This window comes from Macrotis lagotis, chromosome X (assembly GCF_037893015.1).
Source record: "Macrotis lagotis isolate mMagLag1 chromosome X, bilby.v1.9.chrom.fasta, whole genome shotgun sequence".
Lineage (NCBI taxonomy): Eukaryota > Metazoa > Chordata > Mammalia > Peramelemorphia > Peramelidae > Macrotis > Macrotis lagotis.
The window spans coordinates 195,365,934-195,378,340 of NC_133666.1; the positions used below are offsets into that span (position 1 = coordinate 195,365,934).

Consider the following 12,407-nt stretch of genomic DNA (forward strand, 5'->3'; position numbering starts at 1 on the left):
CCTGGAGCTCATAAGACTTGAATTCAGATCTGGCCTCAGGTACTAGCTGGACAAGTTTCTTGACCTCTTTTTGCCTCGGTTTCTTCAACTATAAGTGGGGATAATGATAACTTTTCATTATACTATGGCTTTTAACTTCCTAAATGACATTCTTATAAGAGTTCATCTTAATTATTGACCCAGGAAGAGCTAAGGAGGTGATTAATTTTTCTTGTCGAAATTAAGATATGATGTTAAGTGGAAAACTTTTGGAGCTCATCTAACAGTATATGTTTGTATGTATGTATGTATGTATGTATGTATGTATGTGTGTATGTGTGTGTATCATGGACTGACATTACAAATATCTGTTCTGTGACTCTAATGAATGACCAAAGAAGACATTTCTAAAGCACATAACCCACAATATAAAATGTAAAAATGCTACATAAATGTTTATTCACTTTTCCTCCTCTTCCCCTTTCTCTTTTCTGTGAACATATAAGAAGATATAAAATATTTTTTTTTAGGTTTTTGCAAGGCAATGGGGTTAAGTGACTTGCCCAAGGCCACACAGCTGGGTAATTATTAAGTGTCTGAGGCCAGATTTGAACCCAGGTACTCCTGACTCCAGGGCCGGTGCTCTATCCACTGTGTCACCTAGCTGCCCAAGATATAAAATATTTATAAAATAAATACATGACAAATAAAACAATTTGGAGATGAAGGCCAACACCTAGAGGATCCATGTAGGAGGTAGAGCTAAGATTCAAAAGAAGCTAAGATTTGTATAAACCCAAGAGAGGAGAGAGTATGGTCCATTCATAGGGAAGAGCCTGTACAAAGTCATCTTGCTGAGGTTTCACAAATAATTTTTGCTTTTAAAGAAAGAGATAGGGGTGGCTAGGTGGCGCAGTGGATAGAGCACCGGCCCTGGAGTCAGGAGTACCTGGGTTCAAATCGGTCTCAGACACTTAATAATTACTTAGCTGTGTGGCCTTGGGCAAGCCACTTAACTCCATTTGCCTTGCAAAAAAACCCCATGTAATTGGAAAAATAAAATATCAATTTAAAAAAAGAAAAAGTATGACTATGTTAAAAAAAAAGTTCCTCCATTTCTAAAAAAAAAAGAAAGAGAGCAAGAGAAAGACATGGTAAAGACAAAATAAAGTAGTAAAATGGAATTGATTATATTTTAATGAAAGGAAATGGCTTATTGATATTGGAGTCATTCAAAAATCACTTATCTGTAAAGTGTTTATGTTAAGAAAAGATCCACAGGTGCCTAAAAATTCTTGGTTTTTTTGTTCCCTTCCCTAATTTCAAATACAGGAACTTGTAAGAATAGTTAGATCTGACATACATCCCCTTCCTTCTCCATCATTAGCCAATAAGATTTCCTTTTCAATACTTTTTTTCAACACCTCTATCAATGCTACCATTCTATTTCTTATAGGAGCTTCACCAGAAAAAGGTTGAGTTTTCTATTCTAGAGCCACTATCATACTCACCATTCCCCACAGTGAGCTTTTTCAAAGTTTAAAATTTTTTTTTAGAAGTAGTAGGAAGGGCCCCTTGCATGTTGAATGGATCTGGATTAGAGTCTTGCAGATTCAGCAGGAATAGATGGGTGTAATCATTGGAGAGATGAATTCACATAACAAATCCATTGAAGTAATTTTTATTCATTTTGGAAGCAAAGAGAAGTAGCACAGATTGTAATTTGGTGCCAATAAGAATAGTAACAAAATTTGGCAAAGTAAGGAAAAGGACTTAACCATCTTCCACAGAGAATATGGAAGTAATATGTATTATTGCTCTCTGGTGGTTTCTTTTGAGTCAGAATGGGGCACTCTTCTTTCAGGATAAGGAGAATCTGAAAGAACCTTAGTGTTGTGATTGTACATTTTATTTATCTATTTCTTATACACATCATGACACTGAAATTTTTAATTCTAAGAACTATTGAACAACACTTTTTGATGGACATTTTATGTGCTGCCTAAGAGTGAAGGAGATATTCTAAATTGTACATTATTATCTCTCTACAAATTCACTGTCATAATTTTGGTAGACGAACCCTAATCTTTAAAGATGAAAGAGAAACCTTATTTAATTCATATGAACAGTTTTCGTAACAAAACATTTAGACCTTAGGAAAGAGATGTATTTTTATACCAACAATGTAATTTCCCCTCCCCCCCAATCCCAAAGCCTAAACCTCCATTCCAACAATGACAAAATCTCAGGTCTAACATAGTTCTTTACCACTCTGGGCTGAATCTGTTCTTTGCAATATGCTCATCTTACCTTTTCTTGCAAGATTCACAGCTTCTGAATGTGCAACACTGGTGACATCAGTGCCATTGACAGCTAACACAATATCTCCAATCAGGAGCCCAGCTTCCTCAGCTGTGCTGTCTATAAATATAGAATGAGAACAATGGTTCAATTTAAAAAGCATGTCTCTTGTTGTTTTGCACTCCTAAAGGGTGTTCTTTCTCTTAAGGACCTTCATTTCGACTTTAGTCAAGCTTTTCTGACATGAATAGAAAAGAAAACACTGTCCACACTACTTCAGTCTCCTCAATCCCAAGCTCCTTTCATTTCTATATATAAACTTCCTAACACTATCAGCAAACCTAGATGATTTAAAGGTGAAAGAAATTTGAATGCAGGTCTTTTGACCCTGAATTCAGTGGTTTCTCCACCACAACTTTGCTGACACTCAGGTCTTCTCTTGGACAACTGCAGCATTAGTCTCTCAGCTAGCAATGTCATCTATGTATTGTAATTTCATCAGTATTGCTGGGGAAAAATAAAGGAAAAGTCATTTAACTTTACTTTTCTTCAATCTCTTTGTAAGGAACATATAATTAAATCACTTTTGAGGTGGTGATGAAAACTGATTAATGCTATAAAATGCATAATTTCTTTAAAGGACTGTTTTCTATTCTTTTCGCTATTTAGACCTGAACCGTGATTTGAGGATGAAAGAGGTTCTGGTCAAAAGAATCCATTCAGAGGTCACTTGGTGTGTCCCTCTGTTTCTAGGTAGCATTGTACCTAAGGTCTCTTTCTTCTTTTTTAGGTAGCATTGTACCTAAGGTCTCTTTCTTCTTTTAGAAACCTATTATAGTAGGTACCAATTTCCACACACTCTTAGATTGCATTTGTCTTTTTCTGAAATTCAAATTCACTTTTTCTTTTTCAGTTCTCAGAGTACTGGGAGAATTGATGGTCATCTTGTCTAAATCTGAAACCCTCAAGAGCCTGAAGTATTTTATTAAACTCCCCTTCATGTTCTTTCCTCTAGGATATATTAAAACTGCTCATGGAATTTTGATCTTTAGAACATAGTTCAGTTACTTGAGTGAGGTAATTGTAGGCAAACATCATTAGTGCTGAATCTGCTTTGCTTGGTTATAAATAAAAGGAAACATTTCCTAATTCAAGGCTCTAGAGTCTTAGAAACTGACTGCATCATCTTTAGTATTTTTAAGCAACATTCAGCCAGAAAACTATAAATCGAGGAAGATAGAGGAACAATATCTCAAATTTCTACATGCATATGAAACCCATGATGATTGCTCCAGGTGCTTTGTTTCTGGCACAGTTGCCTTAGTTACATAATGTAGCTTGATGGTTCATTCAGAGTGAATTGAGGACCAACTGTATAGGTCTAGCTACCCTTGAGGAAGCAGGGATGCTGGCTGCAACAGAAGTCTCCAGAGAAACATAATTCCCTCTATAAATCACCTCATGAAAAAGGAGAAATTTCCCAAAAGAAAAGAAAGATCAACTAATAAAAGCAGTTAATTAAAAGGCAGCTAGGTGTGCAGTGGATAGAATGCCAAGTATGGAATCAGAAAAACCTGAGTTTAAATTTAGCCTCAGTCACTTATTAGCCAAGTGTCCTTGGGCAATTTGCTTTATACTATTTCCCTCAATTTCCTTATCTGTAAAGTGGTCTAGAGAAGCAAACAGCAAACTATTCTAGAATATTTGCCAAAAACACCCCAAATGGGGTTATGAAGAGACTGACATGTTCAGAACAACTACAACAACGCTTTCATAAAGAATTCTCATCCAGCTCTAACACTCTCCAGCTTCTCTCCTTGGGCGGGGGTGGGAGAACAAAAAAAAAAAACAATAAAAATTCTCTCACAAAAAAAGACAAAACAACAAAGAATCATGCTCTCTGTTCAGGAATAAGAGGCCATCTTTGCCTCAGCTAAGCTTCTATCCATTCAAGATAGAAGGACTGTGGAAAATGGGAAGGGCCAGAAGAACAAACAGTTCTGTAGCTCAACTTCCTCCCTATTCAGAACTCTTCAGAAATCAATCAGTTAATCAGTAAACATTTATTAAACAACAATATGGTAGTGTACTGAGGACACAAAAAAAAAGAGGCAAAAAGCAAATCCTGCCCTAAATTAGCTAACAAGTGGGGAGATAACATACAAAATAAATATATGCCAAGAAAATAATTAACACATGGAAGGCACTAGATTTAAGAACAGTTAAGGAAAGTTTCCAGTAGAAAGTGAAATTTTAGTTGGGATTTAAAGGAAGCTAGGGGAGGTCAGGAGCTAGGGAGGAAGAGAGAGTGTTCTTGGCAAGCGAGATAGCCAAAGAAAATGCCTAGAGCAGAAAGACAGAGCATCTTGAATCATAAAATATCTAGGAGACTTGTCCTTGAATTGAAGAATATGTGTCAGGTCTAAGATGGAAAAAGACTATGGGGGTGGGAGGGAAGGTGTTATGAAAGACTTTGAGTGCCAAAAAGAACAGTTTTGTATTTGCTCCTGGAGGCAATAGGAAGTCACTGGAGTTTGACTTGTGTGTGTGTGTGTGTGTGTGTGTGTGTGTGTGTGTGTGTGTGTGTGTGTGTGTGTGTGTGTGTTTGGGGGAGAAGGTGGTGAAAGGACCTTCATTTTTAGAAAATCACTTTGCTGGATGAATAGAGGAGGAATTAGAATAGGAAGAAATTTGAGGCAGGCAGGCCCACTGGGGCTGAAAGGAAAAAAGAAAAAAAAGAAAGGAAAAACCCAGAGTTCCCCATTACCTTTAGAATAAAACATATTTAAAAAAAAGCATTTAAGGCCCTCTTTCCTATTTCTAGCCTTCTTTCCAAGTAGATTACAAATTATTATTTTTCACATGCTCTTTAGTTAAACCAATCTGTCCTTGATGTTGTCCACATACAACAATCCATTTCCTAGCTCCATACCTTACCAGAATCTGTACTTCTGTTTCTGGAATCATCTCCTTCCTTTTCTCTGCCTTTTGGAATCTCCAGTTCCTTTCAGTTTCACCAGCAATACCACTTTCTTCAAGAGGTCCTCTCTGAGTCCCCCATTGTTAGTCCCTCCTCACCAATAAAACTAAATCTATTTTGCATAGATCTAGTGGGTTTGGTGTATTCCTTGAGGAAAAGATATGATTCCTCTCTTTTTTTAAAAGAAAAAATATATTCCTGTATAAATCTTTTCCTTAGGTTCTATGGAGGAAGTGAGACGATTAGTGATCCTGTGGAGATTTGAGATGAGAGAGTATGATGAGATGTATAGAATGTGGATTTTTGAAGGGAAGTCTTTGATAGGGAGGAAGCATAGATAGGAGATGTGATAGTGTGACAGAACAGACAGGGAATATAAGAGTATTTAATGGGATGGAAATCAATCATTTTTCTCTAGGGGAGCTAGTCTTATTTTTCACGACAGGAAGATGGACTTGTATCAACACAATAGGAGGAAAGACTTGATTGATAGACAATTCTCCTCACTTCAGCTTTGAGGCATAATGACTGAGGGGCAGCTTCTTTCTCCATCCATCTAGTCAGAATTTTAAAAAACAACTTTTATTTTTCTATCTACTATTGCCAACAGTGTTTTGAAAGTTTGATTTTCTTTTTATAAGTGAGTTTCTTTCCATTGTCTGTGGGTATGTCATTAACTTGAAATCAGAAAATGGAGTGATAGTCCTTTCAAAATTATCTTTACTAGGACCCTGAACCCTGCATTCTGGCATAGGAGATTAAAAATTTCCCTGGGAACATAAAACAGTTTAGTTTTATGAACGATCATATAATCCTTAAAGGTTCTAATAAGTAGGACCCTTAAACTTGAACTTGGGCCTCAGATTTCCCTTAGAAAAACAATTAATTGAGACTGTGGTGTCACTGAGGGTGAATAAAGTTTCCAGAGCTTAAACTCCATTCCTTTTTAACCTAAAGGAAAGTAGGCAGTTAGGAGGGACTGGAAAGGGAAATTTTGAAGTATAGAACTTCAAAAGAAACATATAAATAGATGCTCAGAAAAAAAGATACATCAGCCACAAGGATTCTGGGAATGAATGGAAACTACACTGAAAGAAATGAAGAAAGGAATAAGAGGTGAAAGTAGATTTCTTTTGAAAAAAAAACACTGAAAGGAGAATAAACAGAGCAGAAGCTTTAAAAAACTTACCAAAAAACTTATTGGATGAAACAAAAATGGTAATTCAATAACTCAATAATTCATTTGATGTTATCAAAAGAGCAAAAAAAAATTGGAAAAACACATGAGTTATACTATAAAAAATATCACACCCAGAAATAGGATAAGGAGAATTTAAGATTCATTGGTCTTGTTGAAAGCCACAATGAAAAAAAAAATCAAACAAACCTGAATAACATATTTTAAGAAGTCATTAAAAAAATTATCCAGGTCCATTGGAACCAGAAAATAAAGTAAAAATGGAGAAAATTCTATTGGTTGTCACACTTAAAATATGACATAAAAATATGACTGACAAGCTACAGATCAAAAAAAAACCCCCAAGAAGGAACTCTTTTTACAAGCACATAGGATTATGCAACAATATAAGAAAGGAAATGCAAACATGAGATATATAATAAATCTCCCCAAAGGGAGCCTATTTTCAAGAATAATTCACTTTGTAAAGATGACTTTTTTCTACAAATGAAGAAAAAAATTAGACCTTTAATAGACTCAATGATTGTTAAAGCATCATGAAAAAAGAAAAAATAAACAAAAAAGAATCTTTGAAACAAAAAAATATGAAGAAAAAAATTTAAACCACTTTGAAGAAATACATGATGAAATAATTACATTCTGAAAGGGGAAGAAGATACTATTTTCTCTTCAGAATCATTGGGGGTCATTGAGTAACAAACTCCAAACCTTGATATTTCAAAAGAAGAGAGAAGAAAAGGGAAATAAAGAAATGGAATCTTAGGGGAGAAACAGGAAAGAAGGGGAAAACTTGTTTTTTTTTTGTGATTGGTGTGACAGGAAAAAGATTATATAATTGTGGAGGTGGAGAGGGAGAGGGAATGGGGAGAACATGAAAGGTACTCCTCACTTGAAAAAGGGAACATTTCAAAAAATATATTGTATAGAAATACATGAAGTAAACAGAGAACTAAGTCAAAACAAAGAGGAAAGAACTTAGTTCAAAGGAGAGAAAAGAAGCCCCAAACATTATCTTATATAAAGCTAGTTACAAGAGGACAAATGAAGTGTGATACCCCTTTTCAAATACCAAAATGCAAGGGAGTCCTTCATACCTTTAGTATCATTGGTGACCTATTCATGAGTTTAAGGCACATTGTTTAAACTGAATATTGGTTGCACTTTAATCTTCACAAATGGAAAGAAATGCAAACCTCATGATGCAAAGAATTATGGATATAACAGAAACAAATTCTGTAATCTTCAATGCAGATAAATCTTGTCAAGGGAGGAAGATTCTTTGCTCTTGAGATTTAAATTGATTCCTATTGTTTCATTGTTATGTAAAATTTGTATCTTGTCTTCTCATTCCCTCAGCCTCCACTTCTACCCGGTTTTGGTCACTAAGTGGGGGAAGGATTTCCCCTTTTGTCCTCGATACTCAGATAAGGCTATAAAAACCTAAACTGGACCTCCTCTACTCAGGCTTGGTTCTCCCATGCGGACCCAGGCCCCTTGCCCTTTCTCTCCATCTACTAAGCAATGCTGCCAAGCCTTTTGCTATTCATTCCCTGTCCTAAAGTCCTGCTGCTTCTCTGGGAGGGGAAGGAAAGTTGTTTTTTTTTTTTTTTAACCAGTTTACTTTGCAATACGCTATAATAAAATCCTGAGCAGTTTTAAAATCCCAGAGAGCATGTAAATTTCTTTATCTTTCAGTAACCTTCAATTTCCAATTTTAATTTTTGACCCCCAAATTCCAGAGGCTACACTCAGATGTATTTGTTTATATCAATACCTCTGGCAGTGTGTGTCTGAAATATACAAAGGATAATTTAACTACTATCAAATGTTCCAGATACTTGATATTCAATACCCTGCTAATGATTTCAAGAGACAATGGCACTTAAGAAGATGAAATCTGGAACAGTTTCTGAACCTGACCAAATACATAAAGAAAGAATCTGTGCTTGAGAAGACACAATTTTAAATGCATTTAGAGATTGATTTCCAAGATATCACCCAGAGGGAAAAATTCCAAAAGAATATTTGAAAAATTAAAGTTGCATAAAAAGTTACACCCAAAAGAGAGAAAGAATGACTACCAAATTTCTCATACTATAGTTATTTTTTTAAGATAGTCATGTGATCAAACACATCCTTGTAGTAAATATGAGAAAGAATACCAGTGACATAATGCTTAATTGTATTAAGACCTTCATTTTCAGATAGTATTTACATTGAGGGAGTGATACACTATCCCTTAACTCTACTTTAACCCCAAATAAAATGGATATAGATCTTTTAGGTAGGAACATTTTCTAGAAGTAACTCACCTTTTAAAATTTGATTTTAAAGTGTCCATTTTTACAGAATGTACCTGGTAATCATGTCTTAAGATTTGGAGTGTTTATCTTACTTTGGAAGAATAAACTCCTTTAGCCACTAACTATTGTGAGAATTTTGGACATTACAACTTAGTGGTAGAAGACAATACCCAAAAAATACACCACATGAATGGTTGCATGGGTGGCCAACTCTTGTATGGAGGTGGATGCCTCATAGTTGGCATAGTAGCAATAGGATGAAAGGAGAACCAGTATATTAATTCCCCAAAGTCATGTGTCATAATAGGTCACAAAGAGAGGATCCCTAACTTGGCAATTCCATTAGAATACCAGATATTGACTGCATCCTCTCAAGCATATTTAAATAGTATATTGTCAGGGAACTTGAAATTAAAACAAAAGAACAAAGGAAAACCTACTTTAAAAAGAGTACACCATTGCATTAGCATTTTTAATGCCAGTGCTTTTAGGGAAATGGGACTGTCCAGCACCCATAATTTCCTCAGTACTTTGCCTTTCATCAAATGATATAGTTTCCTTTTCAAGCACACTGGGTACCAAAGTTGGAACATCTGTTTCTTTTGTTGATGCAGTGAAAATTCACAACTGCTTAAGCTTTCAGTGAAAATGTCCATGTTTATGCCAGCTGAGTGTAGGCAATTAGTTACATAAGCACCAAGCAGGCTCAGTTGTTATGTACTTAGGCATGATCAGAACTATTCCACCTACAGGTCTCCCAGCTTTATCTTTTTTTATCTTTAGCATGCAATTAAGCCTCTCTGGTGCATCCAGAAAAATGTTTTGTGTGGTTAGGAAGGGATAATCACCGACCTGCTTAAAATATGTATAATTTAAAATTGCTTAAACCCCCTCATTTAGTAGATATGACTAGACAATGAATTTGCTGCTCTTCAGCAACGGGGAACAAATTAAAAAGAAAGGGATAAAGACAAATGGGAATAGCAGCAGTAGCATGAATGTCTGCCAGGGCAATATTCATTTAGATGGAACCAGAAAACTGGATTAACTGTGTGCCTATTAGAGAAGCCTGAGGACTTTTGGCAGATTAAAAGTTTTGCAATCTAACCATTTTGATTTGGGCCAAGTGTGAATCTAAGAGGGGTATATAAGTATCCCTGCTGAACAGCTGCAAAGAAGTTTGGAATTAAATAAATCATAAAATATTATTAAATTCTCAGTATTTTGCTCTGGAAACACAGTTATACCAAATCTTGAGGGTTAGGATGTTTTAGTTTGCTTAATTTTGAACAGTAAAACATTTTTAGTATCCAAAGGCTAATTATTTTTGTTCTCTGGGGTTAGAGAAAGAATAAGGCCCTTTAGATTAGAGAATGTGTGCTTTGCAAAAAGTAAGCACTTAATAATTATTTATTGATTTGGACTGAAAGAGATCTGTAACCCCTTAGCCTAGGTTTTTCCATAAAAATCTCTTCATGGGTACAAGGAATAATTACTCTGGGGGTGGATGGATAGGAGAAAGAAGAGTTTTGGTTTTTTTGGCTTCCTACTTTGGCTTCCAGAGAGGATATACTGGATTCCAGGAAAGGTCCCTGGAAGAAAAGACTTCAGGCAACAAGTTATCTTGCCCCTAGTCATCTACTTAACCCTTCCCACTCCCAGATTGCTAAACACTTCTGGAGAAAATCCACATAATTGTTGATAGATTCCATTATTTATTATAAATTTGTGCTAATTAGCATTAGTTTGACCCTTAACACATTCAGCATTTTTAAAAAATCTTATTGATAGTAATATTCATTTCTTATTGATTCTTAGAAGCTTAACTAGGCCAGGGCAAGTCAGGTTTTGTCCTCCGGTGGGTATTTGACCAAGGGTAGAAAATTTGCCTGAGGACAGAATATTTAAACGACCCCTCAATGCTTCTATTTCTCTAAGGGATGAGACTTGAATTCCCAGTCCTAGCAAAGGCCCCAGAAAAGACACCCAGGAGACTCAGAACAGATCAGGACCTCATCAAAAATAGAGTAGATTAGGGGCGGCTAGGTGGTGTAGTGGATAAAGCACTGGCCTTGGAGTCAGGAGTACCTGGGTTCAAATCTCAGACACTTAATAATGACCTAGCTGTGTGGCCTTGGGCAAGCCACTTAACCCTATTTGCCTTGCAAAAACCTAAAAACAAAAAAATAGAGTAGACTAGAATGTTCAGGGGTTTAATAATCAGGAATCCCATCAAATGTGTGAGGTTGGATTTGAACTGGAGGCTTCCTGATTCAAGAATCAAAGATCTATTCACTGTACCAACTAGCTCTAATACTGTACTCTTCCAACCTTCCAGCTTTGACCTGTCTCTTCCCTAAGTCTGATGAAATCATTTCTGGGCAGTGATGTACTAGCAAAACAACAACCAGCACTTAACTTTTGAGTTTAATCTCCATTATTATAAATATCATTTTTCATCACTTTCTTACGTCTAGAAATCAACAAAACAATAAATCAAACCCCAATTTGCAGCATTTGCCTGTTTCCAAGGCTTAAATGCTTACATCAAGAATTAAGCCATTGGCCACTCCTGCTTCTAGGTCAGTATATGCTACTTCCACCTCTGCTCAACATCATCACCATCTCCTTCTACTCTATTTTACTCCTGGAACTATATCCTAAGCGAGGAAAAATTATGTGTCTCCCTTTGACCCCCTCCCCATCATCTCCTGGATTCCCTTTAAGCATTTTCTTTTTTACATTAGAATGTAAGCTCCTTGATATTAGGGATTATCTTGGTTACTTGTGTTAATTTCATTATCACAACATCTGGCTCATTGTAAGTAATTATGAAATACTTTATCTGTCTATAAATTTATCTTGGTCACCTTGGATCCAACACTGGGTGATCTGAAACCAGACTAAGGTAAGAGATGTGACTTTTAAGTGCTTTGACTTTAGAGAATGGAGAATAATTAACTTCTCAGGACCAGGAATGGAAAGAGCAGGTAACCCCTAATCTTTCAACTTCCCTAATTAGGGACTAGAAGTGTACCCAGATATAGAGAGAAAATGTGGAGGAAAAAAATTGGGGATTGTTTTGCTTCCCAGCCATGAGCTCCAACAAGTTTTAGTCTTCTATCACCTGCCTATTTAAGATGCAGGGGCAGGTAGATGGTGAAGAGGATAGAGCACTGGCCTTGGAATCAGGAGAACAGGAGTTGAAATTTACCTTCAGACACTTGATTCTTACTATCTGTGAGACCTTGGGTAAGTCATTTAATCCTGATTACCTCACATTCAGAGCCATCTCCAAACATCCTGATTCAGATCTGGTCCCAGATGACTCTGGAGGAGAAATGAGACTGGTGACTTAGCACAGTACTGCCTCATTCAAATCTAATTCATGTACTTGTCATGGTAACATCTTTGAGAATGAAGGTCAAACATCATTTAAGATGCAGATATTAGATCTCTTACTGGGCTAGTTTTGAATCTAGGACCATAGGGCAGCAGCCTATCAGATCTAACTTGAGGCAGGGTCCTTTCCCCCTCAGACAGGACTTCCCCAAGAACATGAAGAAATGGAGGTGGGTGCTTGGGTTAGTACAAGCACTGGGAGAAAGGACAGAGAATGCCATGGAGCCTCTATACTGCATTCCCT

The 12,407-nt window shown here is 36.3% G+C and overlaps 1 protein-coding gene across 1 annotated transcript in view; it reads right to left on the reverse strand.

The window, feature by feature from the left end:
• LOC141499897 (uncharacterized) overlaps nt 1-12,407 on the reverse strand; it is a 140,998-nt gene that overhangs the window by 97,305 nt on the left and 31,286 nt on the right. The window contains exon 6 of the mRNA XM_074202683.1: nt 2,290-2,400. Coding sequence (XP_074058784.1) covers nt 2,290-2,400 — 111 coding nt within the window. The remainder of the gene's footprint in view (nt 1-2,289; nt 2,401-12,407) is intronic.